This window comes from Ursus arctos, unplaced genomic scaffold (assembly GCF_023065955.2).
Source record: "Ursus arctos isolate Adak ecotype North America unplaced genomic scaffold, UrsArc2.0 scaffold_1, whole genome shotgun sequence".
Lineage (NCBI taxonomy): Eukaryota > Metazoa > Chordata > Mammalia > Carnivora > Ursidae > Ursus > Ursus arctos.
In genome coordinates this window covers 11,459,357-11,478,677 of record NW_026622763.1, presented here as the reverse complement: position 1 = coordinate 11,478,677, position 19,321 = coordinate 11,459,357, and the positions used below count along the sequence as shown (strand labels likewise).

Genomic DNA, 19,321 nt, shown 5'->3' with positions numbered 1-19,321 from the left:
ACGATGTAAAGAGTGATTTTCTTCTTTCTTGTCATTGGTCAAGCTGTCCTTTTGAATCCAGGTTGTTTTTTTTTTCTTTTTCTAATATGTTTTTGCTTAGAAATGTCTTTTAGAAGCTGATTAAATTCCAGAAAGACTTTCATTTTCCTTTTTTTTTTTTTAAAGATTATTTTTTTGTCATTGAGAGAGAGTGAGATAGTACAAGCAGGGGGAGTGGCAGGCAGAGGGAGAAGCAGACTCCCTGCAGAGCAGGGAACCTGATGTGGGACTCAATTCTAGGACCCTATGATCGTGACCTGAGCCGAAGGCAGATGCTTAGCCAACTGAGCCACCCAGGCATCCTAAGACTTTCATTTTCATGACTGTTCAATATTTTTCAATTATATTTGTGTGTTTGCTTTCATATTGTCAGTTGTTTTACTATCTCTGTAGGTAGAGGAATACAGGGTCAGAGACAGAAGAGTTAATTGAAAACTTTAGATGAGAGCTTTAGATGGTTAACAATTAGAGAAAAATTTAATGGAGGACTGGAATGATCTTGAAGGAGAATGATGACTGGTGAATCTTGGTGGGCATAAGGTGGGGGAAAAGGAGTGATTGTCTGTGACACTGGAAGGGAGGTCATGGAAATCCACTGAGCAGCTGTGTGTTTCTTTTCTAAAATTCCCTGCATGTCTCGTTATAATATAACTGAGCCTCCAAAGCAGAGAATCTGTTCAGTTACTCTTGTAGCCTTGAAAAAAGAGGAGTGTGGGTTCAGGATAGGAAAGGGAGTGTAAGAGTGGGTTAGGTAAAGGAGAGTGTGCCATCAAGGAACATTCTGGGCTTCACATAGCTAGGAAAAATAATAGCTAATATTTAGTGAGAGCTTATTCAGTGGCAGGCAGGAATAACAAGAAAGAACTCAGTGTTGTACTAAAAACTAAGAGACATCTGACGGCCTTACCTTATGTCTTTACAACCAGAGTGTTGTATAAATGTTGATTCATGTTTTATTTATATGACACACATTTTTAATCCAGTTTGATTTCTCTACCTCTACCATCAGTAGTTCATGTTTGCTTAGGGAATGCAAATTAATCTTAATAATCAGCTTTACTAAGTGCAGTAATCTTAGGATGAAAAACCTGAAAATAAAATACATTGTTCTAAAGCAAAGTATCAGTTTTGGATGATTAGCTCTTAAGGATTGTATAACCAAGAAGCTCTAAGCCATGTTAGGTTTAGACTAGCACTACTGGCAGCAGAGTTGACCTCACACTCATGTCTTGAGATCCTGTTTTAGAGGGATCTCATGCCATGTGAGTCCTGCGTTATCCAGGATTGATGCAGTCACTTGATGTTCTAATACACTGTTGATTCAGGTCTACAAACGTGTTTATTGTTTACTTTTTATAAGATAAACCAATGAGGGGCACCTGGGTGCCTCAGTCGGTTAGGCATCTGCCTTTGGCTCAGATCATGATCCTGGAGTCCTGGGATCAAGCCCTGCATTGGGCTCCCTGCTCATCGGGGAGTCTGCTTCTCCCTTTGCCCCTCATCCTGCTTGTGCTCTCTCTCTAATAAATAAATAAAATCTTAAAAAAAAAAAAACCAAAAACCTTTGTGTATATTTAGTAAAAATATAAGGCAAACTGTGTCTAATCTTCTAAAGCAGAATTCCTAACTTGCAGATAATGAATCTATTTATGAATAATTATGAGGAAGACCTTAAACTCTATAAAATTGAATATGTTATTTATATATATATATATATTTTTTTTTTAAGAATTTGTTTATTTGACGGAGAGAAAGCACAAGCAGGCAGAGCAGCAGGCAGAGGAAGAGAGAGAAGCAGACTCCCTGCTGAGCAGGGAGCCTGATGTAGGGCTTGATCCCAGGACCCTGAGATGACCTGAGCCACCCAGGTGCCCCTTGAATACGTATTCTTGTCATTGATTCATTCATATATTTTTTTCTAGAAAGTGTATTCTCATTTTGTTAAATTCTTAAAACGGTCCATGACTAAAAAAAGAATGAACCATCACCAACCTTGAAACAACTCCTTGCATCCCTCCAAGGTACTAAAAAGAACTTTACTTTGGTTAAAAGTTTTGTGGATATATTTTTTAATCCAACCGTTTCAGTGTTGGATCTCTCAGAATTAGGACCTCTTGTTAAAAAAATGTACCATGTTTCTTTTAGATTTTACTGTTTACACTATTTCTTCACCTTGGTTGTTTGACTGTATAAGTACGCTGCTGAAAGATGTTCACATTTCCCAGCCAAGATTGTTCTAAGAGTGGTTTCAAGTGTGCATCTGGTGGCATTCTGCCTGGAATTTAGGCAGACTCTGGACCAACTTTAGTCTCTCACATAAACTCTCCTATCAGCTGACTGACAGCCAGGAGTACTCTACAGTAAAGTTGGGGTAGCCACAGTCATTTCAGATCCGGTCTCATTTGGGGTATTTAGGAATCAGGGTGTCCTTTTAATTCTTTTGGTCATTGTTTGCCACATTTTGGCCATCCAAGGCAGTCATATCAGCAGCATAGTAACTGGCTGCCACTGGAATTATGTGCTGTAATAAAATGAAGTGAAAATATTTTAAAGCTGTTACACTGAACTTGTATTTCAGTAATTTTTTTATGTACTCATACATCATAATTGTAGAGAGTAGATTTAAAGAAGCAGGAAATTTTAAATCTTCCATTATTCTCTACTAAGAGATAACTACAGTAAACATTTTTAAGATAAATATTCTAAACATTTAAATGTGATATGTGTAAGTATTTCCAAATATTTAAATGTGTATTTTTAAAAATAAAAGTACAGTGACAGTGCTTTTTAAAACTAATCAATTATAAACATCTTTCTTTATTTTGAGGACATATTACGGACAGTAGTTAAATTGTGTCATCATTATGTTTACTCAGTTACCTGTTGGACATTTATATTATTGCTAATTTTCACTGTCATCATCAATGCTGTGAAAAACAACCTTCAAAATAAATATCTGCCATCATCTGATTATTTTCCTGGAAAGGAAGTAGTATGTTAAAGTACAGGCAGTTTTAAAGCCTTTATACTTTTGCAGAAATTGAAAGATGGTAACAATATATACTTTTACCTATGATGTGTATTGAATTCTTGTTTATGTTTGTAATATAGACAGAAAAAGAAATCTCTGCTTATGTCCAGAGGCAGGTTGCTCTGAGAATCCTATAATGTGCAAATATAAATAATTAACAAGTAATTTCAACTCTGCAACATAATTGACTCTGAAAAGAAAATGTCAAAGTATTTGAATTAGCCATGATTTTCCCCAGCTTTATTGAGATATAATTGACAAATAAAATTGTAATATATTTAAGGAATACAACATGAAGATTTGATACACATATACATTGTGAAATGATTTCTACAATTGAATTAATCAATATATCCATCACCTCATATAGTTGCCATTTTGTTTTGGGTTTTGGTAAGAATGCTTAGAATCTACTCTCTAAGCAAATTTCAAGTATACGGAACAGATGATTAGCTATAGCCACCATGCTCTATATTAGATCCTCAGAATTTAATTCGTGTTATAACTGAAAGTTTGTACCTTTTTACTAGGCTTTACCTATTTTCCCACCCCCAAGCCCCTGGCAACCACCATTCTACTTTCTGTTTCTGAGTTGGATTTTTGTTTGTTAATTTCCACTTGTAAGTAATACCATGCAGTATTTGTCATTCTCTGACTTGTTTCACTTAGCATAATGCCCTCCAGCTTCATCCATCTTGTTGTAAATGGCAGAGTTTCCTTCTTTTTTTTAAATTGAAGTATAGTTGACTTGCAATTTTATATTAGTTTCAAATGTATAGCAGTGATTCTACAATTACATGCATTATGAAATGCTCCCCGTCAGTGTAGTTACTATCTGTCACAATACAAAGTTATTACAGTATTTGACTATGCTCCCTATGCTAAGATTTCCTTGTCTTTAAAGGTAAATAATATTCCATATATACATATAAACTCACCACATTTTTAATCCATCATCTTTTGATGGTTGTTTAAGTTGTTTCTGTATCTTGGCTACTGTGCATAATACTGCAGTGAACATGGGAGAGCAGAAATCTATTCAAAATAGTGATTTTGTTTCCTTTGAATATATACCCAGAAGTGGGATTGCTGGGTCACACCATATGAACTAACTATGATTGAAAAAAGGACCTAGGGACTTCCTTCAATTAATAGGAATCATTCTGAAGACGAGGCAGTCACAGGCATTAGAGTTTAGTCCAAAGCAGTGGTTCTTAGACTTGGATGTGTATTAGAATCACATAAGGAAGCTCCTCCAACATTGAGATTTTAGGGTCCCAACCAGAGGCTGATGTGTGGAAACCACACTGAGAAACACCAAATTAGAATAAACACATTAATTCAGTCTTTCAAATCTGAAAGAATGGTGTGGTGTGTCATCCCATACATGCCAGCTAGCCTGTTTTATAGAACAGAAGCTGTGTCTAAGACTAAGAAAATGTTTAGAGTGAGTTTGTTGTTTAGACCAGCCTTAAATACAAGCACAGAATAGTATTGATAATTGTTGTTCTTGTTGTTTTAATTCATTTTAAGTGTCAGTTGTAGTGTAGATAATTTAAAGTACTTTTTTTTTATGTGGGGCTTAAACTCACGACCCTGAAAATCAAGACCAGAACCGAGGTCAAGAGCCAGATGCTTAACCAACTGAGCTATCCAGGCGCCCCTAAACTTCTTAATTTGCTTTGTTCCATTTATTTCTTTTCATAATGGTTTATTTATATTGTTTTCATTGTGACCTTTACTAACTGGACTTGTGCTTTGTTCTGTCATTTTCATAGTCTGTACCTGAGAGTGACTGTGGCTATATACCATAATTCCAAACAAAATCATCTACCTGGTGACAGCTCCAGAATTGCAAGGATTATTAGCCTGTGTAGGGCCTAACCTAAAATCCAGTTGAATTACAACAAACAGCACATGTTTTCCATGTGTGATTTCATTCAGGCATTTGTCCTGAATGTGATGTAGTCAGTTATTCAGTTGCTTTAAAACAGGACATTAAGCTAGATGATTTCTAGAGATCCCTACCAATTCATATTTCGTTATTGTGATTATTGTGCCTTAGTTTGAAACTGCATGTGGGAGGTGACTATTCTTGGAACAGCATATGACTATTTAAGACACGTGATTTCCTGGTTGTCTGAATATGAACTTTCGTCAGCCCCTTTCCTATTTCCATATAACTATAGCCCATCAGAGTTGCTTACGGTATATTTTTAATATCTAGGAGGAGGTGGTGAAGTTGACTGAGAAATGTCTTAATAATGCCATTGAGAGCCCAGGATTGAATGCCAGGAGAGTTCCTCCTGACTTGAAGAGTAACATTTTGAAGGCTCAAGTAGAAGCAGTGCATAAGGTAAGCTGCCTTTAATGGAGGTAGTCCTGATGAAGGGAAAAGAACATGGAACTTAAGGCTGAGAGATCCAAAGACACATAAAGTGCATGCGTGTTAAAGAAGAGTGACCTAGCTAGTGATTGGAGATAGAGAGTAGTACCCAGACACATGCTCAAGCTGGCAGAATGCCTTCCTGAGTCTGAGTACAAGCTAGATTAAGAGGGGAGAGTCATGGGATAAAAAGTTGAAAATAAAGACCCTCTAGGGCATAAGAAGTTTTGTTTTGTTTTTTTTAAGTCAAATTCCTATAGAAGCAAGTTCCTAATCTTTGCCCCTTTAATAGCCAGAAAATCTAATGACTTTGAAGTTCCTATTAACACTAAGTCTGTGGTTTTAGGTCTTTCTTTAGCAGTCTGCTATTTCCCACCACCCATCTGCCCTCGGTTTGACAGAGTTGTATGTCACAAGAATGACAGTAACAAGGTGAAAAAGAGTTGGCTGTGACATTGTGAAAGATGCAGTGGGGAGGGAGCAGCCCCCATGAAGTTTATGGCATCCATGTTCTCAAAGTCAGTTTTTCCTTGGTGCTCCCTAACTTTCAGACTTATCCTCCATACTAAAATCAGGACAGAAGCCCATCTCACCAAATCATGTTATCAACTAGAATTTCAAAATATCCTATTGTTGAGGAGATGCATTTTCCCCTTCTGTCCCCAAGCACAAGCCTTGAAGAGAACCTGAGATGACTTGTGGAATATTGTTTTTGCCTTCGTTATCTATCCTCTCCCCTCAGTATAAACATATAACATAATATTTGCCTATAAAAGTAAATGTAAAATATGACAATACAGTCTGGAATCAGACAGCTTGAGTTTGAATCCCATCTCTAGTCTACCACATACTAGTGTTGTGACTTGGCAAGTTAGTTTCTCTGAGCGTCAGTTTAACTATGTTTAAGAAAAAATATTGGTAGTACCTACCTTAAGGTGGGTTACAAGGATAAAATAATACATGTAAATGACACGGAACAGTGAGTATCTGGCACATGAAGAGCATTTAATTAAGTGTTGGAATCCCCAGTGTTGAAGCTTATTATATTAGCAATAGTAATTGTTGTCACTACCTTACGTTTCATTTACACTTTTGGATTTTTCTTGACTTGAGGAAGAAAAAAATAACTTGAATAGCCCTAAAATAAAGAGATTTTATTTTATGGTTAGAAACCTTCCCATGAAGAAAAATCCAGGACCAAATGCCTTCATTGTTGAAATCTACTAAGCTTTTAAGGAAGAAATAAGATCCCACACTAACTCTTTTAGAAAATAGAAAAGGAGGGAGCACTTCCCACCTCATTTGCTAATACTAGTATTACCCTAGTACGAAAGCCAGAAAAAGATTTCATATGAAAAGAAACTATAGACCAATATCCCTCTTGTACATAGACTCAAAAATCCTTAACAAAATAGACCAAGTAGCATTCACCTCAGGAAAAAAGTTGGTTTATCCTTCAAAAACCACTATAGTTCACCATATTAAAAAGTAAATTATCTCAATTCATATGGAAAAGGCACTTCACAGAAATCAGTACCCATTTGTGATAAATGCTCACAGCAAACTAGAAACAGAATGGAGCATCTTCAGCCTAATAAAGAGCATCAGTGAAAAAATCTACAACTAGCATTACACTTCATGCTGAAAAACACGTTCACTGAAATGGCCAGTATTAAAAACTGACCATCCCTGTGTTGGCAGTGATGGAGCTCCTGCAGTGCACATTGCTGGTAAGAATATAAAATGTTTATAAGCACTTTAAGAAGAATTTGGCAATGTATTAAACATATACTTCCCACATGACCACACAGGTCCACTCCGAGGTATTTATCCAAGAGAAATGAAAACATAGATTCACACAGATATTAGTACATGGATGTTCCTAGCAGCATTATTTGAAATAACTAAAAACTAGAAACAACCCAGATGTCCATCAGCAGGTAAACAAAAACAAATTGTGAACTGTCCATTCAGTGGAATGCTACTCAGCACATAAAAAGGAATGAATTGGTGATACATGCAGCACCATGGGTGAATCTCAAGACATCATGCCATTCTAAAGAGATGGACACTAAGGATAGGTATTGTGATTCCATTTATGTGAAACTATAAAACATAATGCTCACTGTTTGCCATGAGTAAGGGTTTTGGTGGGGTTGCATTGGCCTCAAGGCACGTTGTGGAGTAGTGAAAATGTTGCCCATGGTGACTTCGGTGTTGGTTATGCACCTGTATAAATTTTTCAGAATTCATCAAACCCTACATTAAAAATGTGTGCATTTTACTGTATGTAAATGACACCTCAGTAAAGTTAAAGGAAAAAACTGACCCCTTCAGAAAAATATTTTAGAATTTCCTCCTAACATATTCCTGTGTTCAGGGAAAAATAAAAAGCCAGATACACTGCTTAACATCTCTTTCTTCTTTTCATCATGTAAATTCCAAAAATTCTGGCATTGAATCTTTTGGGATTCTGTATATGTTGACTAACACACCATGGTGTCTTAAATAAGTGAGAGCTGTCTAGTAAAGGGTGTAAATTTGTGTACTATTGAAGTGGAAGTGTGGATTGTTAATTTGGGAATGGGATAGGACCGTACTAGGTGTAGTACTGATACTTCCATAGACAAGGTATGATTGCCTCTGGAATTGAAGCAAAGTGATATTTCTGTTTTTACTGGAAAGAAGTATAAATTTCTTGTTACTTTAATATCCTCAACAAATATTTAATTTTTTATGATTTCATTTTCTTAGGTTACAAGAGAAGATAGCTTATTAAGTCATAAAAATGCCAATGTTCAGGATGCTGCCACAACCAGGTACAGTACTGGGTTAGACGGAATTAAATTGATGTTCTTCTCCTCTTAACTTTTTTTGATCTTAACTCGTTTTTGGTCTCTTTTCCTCTTCTTCAGTGTATCACCACATAATTGCAGGCTATCTATTTGAAAGATAACTTGAATTCACTCTTCTATCCATTACATAGCTGCTTACTACCTTGTTTTAGATTATCTGGAGGTATTTCTAATTTGTCTCTCTACATTCTCATTCTTTTACTGAATCAAACTGCAGAGCAAAAGCAATCTTTAAAGGTGTTTTTAATCTTATACATGGTGAAGAATGTATATTTTTTCTCTTAATTCTAGTGCCATCCTGTTATCACAGTGGCATCATTCTTACAAACTTTCTTATGGGCCCTCGCACTATTCGAGTAAATTTATTTGCTGTTCTGTCCAAGTCCCTTCTGTGCCTCTCTTTTCTTTAACCAGGGTAAAACTGGAATTACAATTTAACCTTTTAATTAATTGCAGTAAGTCAGTTGGCCCACAACATTTTTATTAGAGCCTTTTAGAACTTCATCAAAAAAAAATTTATTTTTGCCAATAGGAGGATAATGGGGATGGGACTGCTTCAGTGCATTGAACTCTTAAAGCTGGAAGGAACCAAGAATGTACTCCAACTTCTAGATTTGCTTTTCTGAATGGCTGTTGATATTTTGAATGATCTATTTTTCCCTCTAGGATTTGAAGTGTATTCTTTAAGATATCCTTAAGTTCTTGTTTAAACTTGGGTCTATTTCTGGACCTTTTCCTTTTCTATAATCTGTTTTGTTCCCATGCCATACAACACTGTAAAGAAATTACTGTACCCCCCCGTTTTAAAAAAAGATTTTATTTATTTATTTGAGAGAGAACTAGAGAGAGCATGAGTAGGGGGAAGGGCAGAGGGAGAGGGAGAAGTAGACTCCCTGCTGGGCAGGGAGACCATTGCAGGGCTCAACCCCAGGACCCCAAGATCATGACCCCAAGCTGAAGGCAGCTGCTTAACTGACTGAGCCACCCAGTTGCCCCTACTGTACCCCCTTTTTAAAAAAGGAAATATTTCAAGCATAGAGAAAACTGTGGAGATTATATATTATCTGTATACCACATATCAAGCTTTGTAACATCTTCACATTTTGCTGTAGTTGATTTAGACCATTTTTCTTTTATCTTTTTTTATTGAGTTGTAATTCCCATAGCATAATGTTTTCCCTTTATAAGTATACAATTCTGTGCTTTTTAGTACATTGACAAAGTTTTGCACCATTACCACTGTCTAATTCCATAACATTTACATCACCTCTAAAAGAAACACCACACCCATTGCAGTCTGTCCACATGCTGGATTTGCCTACTTTGGACAGTTCATATAAATGGAATCACATAATATGTGGCCTTTTGTATCTGGCTTCTTTCATTTAACATAATGTTTTTGTGGTTGATCCATATTGTATCATGTATTGGTACTTCATTCCTCTTTAGGTCTGAATAATATTCCATTGTATTAGCTATTCCACATTTTGTTTATCCATATATGAATTGATAGACATTTGTGTTGTTCCCACTTTTTGACTGTTATGCTATGCTATGAATATTCACGTACAAGAATTTTTGTAGACATACTTTCAACTCTCTATATACTCAGGAGGGTTATTGCGGAGTTAGTTATGTAGTAACTCTATGTTTAACTTTTTGAGGAATTGCCTAACTCTCTTCCAATACAGCTACAATGTTTTCCGTTCCCACCAGCAATGTATGTGGGTACCAGTTTCTCCACATCCTTTGCAATGCTCATTATTCTCCATCTTTAAAATTACAGCCATCCTAGAGAGCATGAAGCATGTCTCATTGTGGTTTTGATTTTCATTTACCTGAAGAACTAATGTTGAACGTCTTTTCTACTTTGGAGAAATGGCTATTCAGATCATTTATTTTTGTAGTTAACAGCTTTATTGAGATAAAATTTAAATACTATGCAGTTCACCCATTTAAAGTATATAATTCAGTGGTTTTTGTTTTGACATATCTGAATTTTTAAAAATATCCATATTTCCTTCATTTTAACTCTCATTACATGAGTCAATCACAGTTTATTCACTGTTTTATTAATGGGCCAGTATTTATTCCAAATTGACGTTGTACATGTTCTTCCATACGCGTGTTGTGAGGATTTTTTTAGGGTGTATACCTGGGAGTGAAAGTGCTGGGTCATAACACGCACTGAGCAGAATGGTTGCAGAAGCTTTTCATCTCTTTCTTCCTCTGTTTCGCAGCAGTGTAAATTATACATGACTAATCTTTTCTCGAAGGGTTGGGAGAATTCATTGTAAGACGTATTTCACTCCTTTTAATGCTCATTTTTTCTTATATTGAGTCCTTTCCTCTGAGCTGTTGCTTCTTTCTGAAGCACAAAGTTATTTTTTCTCTCTTTTACACTTTACTGCTTATTCTTGAAGTTCTGCATTTTCATTACTGTCTAAGAATAGGTTTTTGTTTTGTTTTTAATTTGTTAGTATTCAGGGTGGCCTTTCAATCTGAAGACCCATATATGTCTTTTTTCAGTTCTGGAAAATCATAAGCCATTATCTTTTTGAATGTCAAGTATCCATTAGTTGAAACATCATGATCATTTCTCTGTTTCTCATAACTGTCCCTTCTTATTTTTCATCTCTTTGTCTCTTTTTGCCTTACTGTTTTGCATGAAACAGTCCTAGCTTCCACCTCACTAATTATGTCTGACTTTTTCAATCTAGGATTTATTTCTCATTTTTTCTCATTCTCCTTGTAGGCTTCAGGACCTGCTCCTGTTTGCACACTTTTCAGCAATATTAGGAAGGACTGGGATTTCCTACTGCGTGTGTTAATCTTGGTGGATGATGGTCTTTGGCTCTAGATTTCCCCCCTTTCCTCCCAGGTGTTGAAGCCCTCTGTGAGACTGCTCCTGTTCTTGTTATTCTTATCTGGGATTAGACACCATTGTGATTCCTGCTGCCAGGCCTAGTAACAGATTCTCTGGCATCCTGTCACCTGGCTAGTCCTGTTGTAATATCTGAAGCATTCTAGGTGTTGCTTCTGACTTCTGCAGCACAGCTCACCAACCTGTGTCCTTAGATGGTGGCTTGTCCCTATGGTTTTCTGACCGTTCTCCCATATCTCAGGTATTCTGGTTAGTTTCTAGTCCACTGAGCTTTCCCATTCATGTATTTGATAACAGCTTTTAAAAATCATTCAGTTGATCTATCTTATTTCTGTATCTTTCTTTTTAAGATAAATGTTTTCTGAACTTTCAGTGAAATTTAAAAGGGAAGCAAAATAATCTACCATTTTGATCCATCTGTGAATGAGTCTGGTGTGGATATGAAAACTGTTATTTGGTGGGTGGAGAAGGGTCTCACAAAGTCATATGAATGCAACACTGACTGCTGTCATGCTCCTCACAAATTATCATTTCTTCTTCCTCTACATGAATTATTACTCTTCTTTCTGAAGTCCTTTCTTTGAACAAGTTCCCTATGCCTGTATAGGTGCTCCATGATGTGAATTTATCTTTTTCTTCCAGTGCTGTATTAAATGAGAATGATGTGCCCTTCCCTGAAGATTCTCTTGCTCTGATGCATACCACACCTGCAGCAAATGGTTCTGTTCTTAAGGTAACAACACTTGCTTTTGAAAGTTTCTCCAAGGACTATATTGATTTGAGTCCTGTGGTATAATCACAGACATCAGGTGATTTCTGATTGACACCAGAACTTAAGCTATGAGAAAAGCATTGAGCCTCAGTTCTCTAGAGAGAATCCTATTGCCAAATCTCTCACAAGAGTATCTCAGGGCTTCTTCAGTTTTTCTGTTACTTTGTTGGTCTTTTGTTTTAGGTGGTCTTTGGATTTTTGGTTTTTTGATGCTGGCTATACCTCCCTAGTGTCTCAAACAGTAGATGGCCCATAGTAGGCACTAAAGAAATACTGATTGCTTAAAACAACAGCACCCTATCATTGTATTGCAGTATAACCAGCTCGTTACAGCCGCTGCTTTTCTGCCCCTTGCCACACCCTTACCAGTCCAGAAATCATAGAAACCCAGTTCATTGCCCATTGAATGTTTTAATTTGCAAGTTAAATGAAAAATTATCCTTGCAAATGAATGTTTACCATTTTGCTTTTTAACTACATGGATGCATTAATTATAGAAATTTGCCAAATATTTCATTAAAAAAAAAGTTAGGAATCACTTGTATTCCCACTATCCAAAGACAGTGTATAATTAAGATTTAGGTGTATAATTTTTCAGACTTTTGGGTTTAAAAAATCCAACCTAAAATATCTTCAATCAGGAGCTTCCTTTCTGCTAATTAAAATTCTAAAAAGATATAGTGCCATCTTTGATCATTGAAAATTGAGTGAAACTTATGATTTTTTGGAACAGAGAAGGTCATTTAATCCAAAGATTTATTGCATGTTATAATATGTACCAGACAGCATGCTAGTTTCAAAAATTGAAAAGTTAAACATGGCATCTTTTTTCAAACTGCTTACATTCCACTGGGAGAGAGAATTTTAATACATTGTGGTAGAGATACATACACACTGTTTGGGGGCTATCTGGGAAGGGGTGGCCAAAGAGGAGGGGGATGTGAGAAGTGAGAGAAAATTTTTTAGAACAATTTTTTTCCTATATGTAATTTTTTCCTTTAAATATTTTATTTATTTATTTGGACAGAGAGAGAGAGACAGCCAGTGAGAGAGGGGACACAAGCAGGGGAAGTGGGAGAGGAAGAAGCAGGCTCCCAGCGGAGCATGGAGCCTGATGTGGGGCTTAATCCCAGGACCCTGGGATCACGCCCTGAGCCGAAGGCAGACGCTTAACAACTGAGCCACCCAGGTGCCCCCCTACGTGTGATTAAAATTAGGTTGAATGTTGAGACATAAATAGATTGACCACAGCCTGAAGGCAGATAGATAGAAATAGGATTGTATAAATAAAGGGCCTTTTTTTGTTATGTGTACTACACCCTCGATACTTATTTCTCTTATTTCCAGTTTGGAATTTTATCTTTTATTCTTATTAAATTCTTCCTACCTACCTACTTACCTTCTCTGTCTCTGTCTCTCTCTCTCTCTCTCTTTCTCTGTAGTACAGAGATCCATCTTCCATTAGGTGCTTCAAATACTAATTAAAAAGTATTGATTAACATTTATGGGGGAAGTTCATATTGTACTCTTTTTCAAACAGTGAAGTACCAGTACATCTGGATAAAGAAGTCTTTGGAATTTAGGTGTCTTCTTTATTCACTGTCTCCTGTGCTGAACCTTTTATCTCTCTCTTCCAGTCTAAGAGCTAAGAGCCAGAACAGTCTTAACCCTACCCAAGTTTTATCTCACCAAAAAGAGTAGCTCTCTGTAAATTCACGTAACACTTTATTTTTTTTTTAAGATTTTATTTGTTTATTTGAGAGAGAGAGGGTACGAGCAGGGCGAGAGGCAGGAGAGGAAGAAGCTGACTCCCCACTGAGCAGAGAGCCCAATGTGGGGCTCCATCCCAGGACCCTGAGATCATGACCGGAGCTGAAGGCAAATGCTTAACTGACTGAGCCACCCAGGCGCCCACACATAACACTTTAGCTTTTTCAACTTCTGATTTTGGTTTAGGTTCCCCTCCAAGCAAAGGGGAATCACTATAATAACCATGATTCTTGAGTATCCCTGTTTGTTTAAAGGTTAAAACCAACAAAGGCTGGGTCAGAATTGTAAGTTGAGAGAATATGGAAAAAATTTAGTTTGATGATTAATGAGTCATTCAACAGCTATATATATTTTATCTCTCATAGGATGCTACAGATGAATTGGATGCCTTGCTTTTATCTCTAACTGAGAATCTAATGGACCACACAGTCACACCTCAGGTAAATATGCTTTAAAACAGCAAGGTGGAAAGGAATTTCTGTTTTGAAACATATTCCTGCTACATTCCAATTTTTGCCTTCTTAACCATATAGTAAAACTGTTCATTTAATAAGAGGTCATATTTCAGTAACCACTTAGCCTTGCCTTTCTACTAAAATTTCACCACTTTAAATTTATGTGTCACTGTATAGTAACCACATGTTACTATAAGCCTATTTGTAATTCAACACCATATTAAGTAACATGAGAGGAAGTATATGGGGATAAACATAAAGAGTTGAAACAATAAGGACATAGAGCATAAGAATGGTTGGCATTGAACAGATGGATTGTTATTGCAGTATAGGAGATACTGTGGTGGGTACTGTGACCAAATTATAATACAAATAAGAAACATTTCTTTCCCTCTAGAGACTTCTGTATGGTTGAGATGAAAAGTATACAAACTCATTCAGTGTGTTATGAGTAATATGACAAGAATTGCTGTGGGAGCTAGATCTCATTCTGAAGGCTTGGAAGTACAAATGGTACTTTCTCTGGACCTGGATGTTTGCTTAGATCATTAATTCTTAAACTTGGGTGTGTATCTGTCACCTGGAGGGTGTATTAAAACACAGATTGCTGGGCTCCACCCTCAGTGTTTCTGATTTGGTGTGTGGGGGTTAGGGCCTCAGAAGTTGCATTTCTAGCATGTTCCAGGTGATGTAGATGTGGTCTGAGAACCACCCTTTGGTAACCACTAGCTTAGATCAGTGAACAGAGACTTTACCAAAGGATAAGAATTAATCACAAGTGTAGAAAAGTGAGCAGGCAGAAGACAAAAGGTATAGTGTCAGTATTGAGCCATGATAATCCTTTATAAAGATAAAAGAAGTAACTTCAAAGATTAATGCAAGATGGCCTAAAGCCCAGAGAAGGACTCCCTGGGGCCTAACTCAGAACCATATTCCATGTGCACTCTATCATAAGTGGATACAGGGATGAAAGTCAAACTGATTAAACAACTTTTTTACATCACTGTTATGTTTTCCCTTTCCTGCAAATTTAGAACGCTTTTTTTGTTTGTTTGTTTTAAATCAAGATTTAGAATATCATGCGTTTTAGATTCTGCATATGGGCTCTCTGTTCTGTTACACTTACAGATTTCTGTTATTAGAACTGTAACACTCTTCTAACAACTTTAGCTTTTTAATTGATTTTGATACAGAGTAAGGCAAGACAAGCATCATTATGTAACTGTTCTGTTATTCTTGCTTGTTAATTCTTTCAGAAGATTTTTAGAATAACTTTTTCTAGTCCCACCCCTCCAAAATCCTTTGGATTTTTATTTGTAAATGCATTAAATTCATAAATTAATTTGGGGAAAGAATCGATATATTTATGATAATCTGTGTCTTAGCTAAGAATACGATGTTTTTCTCATTCAAGACTTCCTGTATCTCTTCTTAAACTTTGTCATTATAGCCCCCCAATATAAGTTCTATACTTTACTATTTTCAGATCTTTCCTGCTTTTTTGTGCTATTATTAATGAGATCTTTTTTTAAAAAGTCAGATACCCAAATTAATTATACCTCTCAGTCCATGGCAGACTATCTTCTTAGGTCCATGCAAGGCTTCTCTTTTGTTTGTCTTATTTTATTTCCCTTTGTTCTCCATTCCCCATTTTCCCTAAGGCACCCATTCTACTCTGTTTGCTATATGTACTTCCGGACATCTTTCATATATTCATTTAGATAAACATTTGTGAAAAACAGTATTAAGTTTCCTCAAAAAATTAAAAATAGAATTACCATCTGATCCAGCAATTCTATTACTGGGTATTTACCCAAAGAAAGTGAAAACACTAATTCGAAAAGACATATGCATCCCTGTTTATTGCAGCATTATTTGTGATAGCCAGGATATGGAAGGAACCCAAATATCCGTTGATAGATGAATGGATAAAGAAGATGTGGGCTCTGTGTGTGCGTGTGCATGTGCGTGTGTGCGAGATGGAATATTACTTAGCCATAAAAAGAATGAAATCTTCCCACTTGCAATAATATGGATGGAGCTGGAGGGTATAATGTTAAGTGAAATAAGGCAAACAGAATGACAAATACCATATGATTTCACTCATATGTGGGATTGAAGAAACAAAACAAACGAACAAGGAAAAAAGAGACTAACAATAAGACAGACTTAAATACAGAGAACAAATTGGTGGTCACCAGAGGGGAGTTGTGTGGTTGGATGGATGAAATAGGTGAAGAGGGTAAAGAGTACACTTATGATGAACACTGAGAAATTTATAGAATTGTTGAATCATTGTATTGTACACCTGAAACTAATATAACTTAGAAAAAAATCTTCTTTCATATTTCTTTGAACGTACTGTGGGAGAATTGGGGATAGATACCCACAAGTAGGATTGCTGGGTTGCATGGTTATATGAATAGTAGGTATCGCTCACTGCCTCCAGAATGGCTCCCATAGTTTATAAGTCCTACCCACAGTTTTTCCCTAAGCTGAACTTTATCTGACTTTCTAATATATTCTGTCTTTATGGGTTGGTCTCCTTGTTTCAATTTGCATGGGTTAGATGGTATATTTCCTCCATTATTTTAATGCCGCTTTAGGTTTCCTCTTTGACTGAATCACCTATTTGTATCTTTTTCCCTTTTTTCTGTCAGGTTTCCTGTCTTCTTGATTTCAGGAATTCTTGTATAGTCTAGATATTAATTCCATGTCAATCTTAGATACTAAAAATACTTTCTTCTGATCTGTGTACTAACACATCTGAGGCATCTTTATCACCGTGTCATTTGTGACAGGTAGCAAGGACACTGAGACAACATATGTCTGTCACCGTGGAGGTGGATGAGTAAAATAGGTGTATGTCCTTCACCGAACAGAAACCTTCTATTCTGATGTCACGCATTCTTCATTTTTTTCTCCTTATAGTGTGGGGTTTGGGGTTTGAAAAGATCCTTCCTCGTCTGCCACCCCAACCCCTGAGGTCACAGAGATATTCTTTTCTGTTCGTTTCTATTAGCTTTAATTTTATTTTACCTTTCACATTTAGATTTTAACCAATTTGAATAATATGAGGTTTTGGGGGAGGATGTCAGTTATGGTTTTGATATGACACAAATTTGTATTTATCCATAAAAAGAGACAATTTTCTCAATATTATCTACTAAATGACTCATCCTTTCCCTGTTGGTGTGTTAACTAATCTTTCTGTTGTGTTCCAGTGGGCTCTTTTTCTGCTCTACTACTCTTGTGTTTATTACTCTGGCTTTGTACTGATACCTAGTATATTCTTACTTATAAATTTCAGCATCAGTTTGTCAGATTTCCCCCAAAATTCTGCTGGCATTTAATGGAGTTTATATTAAATTTAGAGATTATTTTGGAGAAAACGGACACTTTTGTAATGTCTTTTCATTTTCATGAACATGATAGATATTTCTGTTTTCTCTCATCTTAGGGTCTCTAAATGTTCTCTGTAAGTCTTCTTTAGATTGTTAGGCTAAATACTTCATGGTTTTGTTACAGTTTTTTGATAATAATGAACAGTTTTTAACTTTTTACTGTTGAACTCAGAAGTTGATTTTGTGTCTAGCATACTTGCTGAATTCTTTCATTAATCAATCTGCTGAGTCTCTTTAATATTCTTTCAGTTTCTAGGGTATGTTTCATACCTGTCAACAGTTATTGATTAATTCACTTCTCATCTATTGCTAAATCTGTCATTTTGTGTATTTTGAAGATATGCTGTGAGGTGCATATATATTAATGGTAATTATACTTTCTCCACCTCCTTTGAGCACTTTGAAGTGTCCTTCCTTGACCCTTTTTTCTCTCTTAATTTCCCTTTTGACTAATATAAAATTGACCCCCTAGCTTTCTTTTAAGTTTATATGGCCTAATATATAATTTCCTATTCTTCTATTTTCAGCCTTTTTGTATCTGTTGATCTTAAGTGGACCTTTTGTGAACAACAGTTTGCTGGATCTTGTTTTTTAAATCTTATTTGAGGATTTCTATCCTCTGATTGTGTTTAATCCATTTATATTTACTGTAATTATGGTTATTATAGGACTTGTTTCTGCCAAACCATTTTTTATTTACCTTTACCATATATTCTCTCTCTCATTCTTCCTTGTATTTCCTATGGTAAAAGTGCATTTTCTTAATTTTGGTGGGAAAGTCATACTTTGTACTTTTTTTCTTCTGGTGCTCACTTATTAATAAGACAGGGACTTACATAAATTTTTTTCTTATCAGAATCTCAGACCACGAGTCTAAGGACTAATCTAAGTTTCTATAAAGTAGGAGAGTCCATTAGCTTATAATTCTACACATAGAAGTAAGGTCTAGAAAATTAAACGTTAAAAAGCTAACGTAACAAAGCCCCTATGAGTCAGGACAATATGAGTGTTTCTATATACATGAATGATAAATTAGAGAATGACCTATATATGAACAGATTTTTTTTTCCTGTGTTACTTTCTTTGTGCTTCTTCATTTGGATTAGTCATAATCCACTGTTCAGGATGCTACCAAGAAAGCTATGATTATTCGTAATGAATTGAAATGTCAGAAAATAAAATGTTAAACTGGATGCTGGGTTGGGGGGTGGGGGAAGTCCTGTTAATAAGGAACCTGAAAGTAGTAGTAGCATTCTTGTAGTAGAACATTTTTAAAGAGATTCTCAAAATTATGACAGTTTCTTAAGTGGTGAGTACGGCATCTGTGTTGTAGAAAAGGATCCTGGATTCAGAGTGCCCGTCAGCTCAGGGGGAGCCATTAATAACTTTCTCCCTCTGCAGTACATTCCATAGTAGAAAACGTTATGAGAATGATTGTGAAAATAAGTCTTCCCTAAAAGTAAACACATATATACAATTTATTTTAGGTATCTTCAACATCCATGATCACACCACGGTGGATTGTACCAGTAAGTTAATGATATTTGCAATTTTTATTTTGGTTACCCTTTTAGAGTGAGGCTGAAAGGATTACCTGACTCTTGTTTTTCCTTAAAGATGTGGGGTCATTCCCAAAGTTCTGTTAACTTAATGGCTTCAAACTAGTGATTTAGCTTTTCTGTTTGTAAAGGCTTAAGGATGCTGACAAAAACAAAAATAAAAATC

General features: G+C 36.0%; 1 protein-coding gene across 10 annotated transcripts in view; it reads left to right on the top strand.

Moving 5' to 3' along the window:
* EPB41L5 (erythrocyte membrane protein band 4.1 like 5) overlaps positions 1–19,321 on the top strand; it is a 156,415-nt gene that overhangs the window by 127,006 nt on the left and 10,088 nt on the right. For all 10 annotated transcript variants that reach the window (XM_057317191.1, XM_057317189.1, XM_057317188.1 and 7 more), the window contains 5 exons: positions 5,298–5,426; positions 8,211–8,275; positions 11,838–11,928; positions 14,103–14,177; positions 19,084–19,125. In XM_057317191.1, the coding sequence (XP_057173174.1) occupies positions 5,298–5,426; positions 8,211–8,275; positions 11,838–11,928; positions 14,103–14,177; positions 19,084–19,125 (402 nt within the window). The remainder of the gene's footprint in view (positions 1–5,297; positions 5,427–8,210; positions 8,276–11,837; positions 11,929–14,102; positions 14,178–19,083; positions 19,126–19,321) is intronic.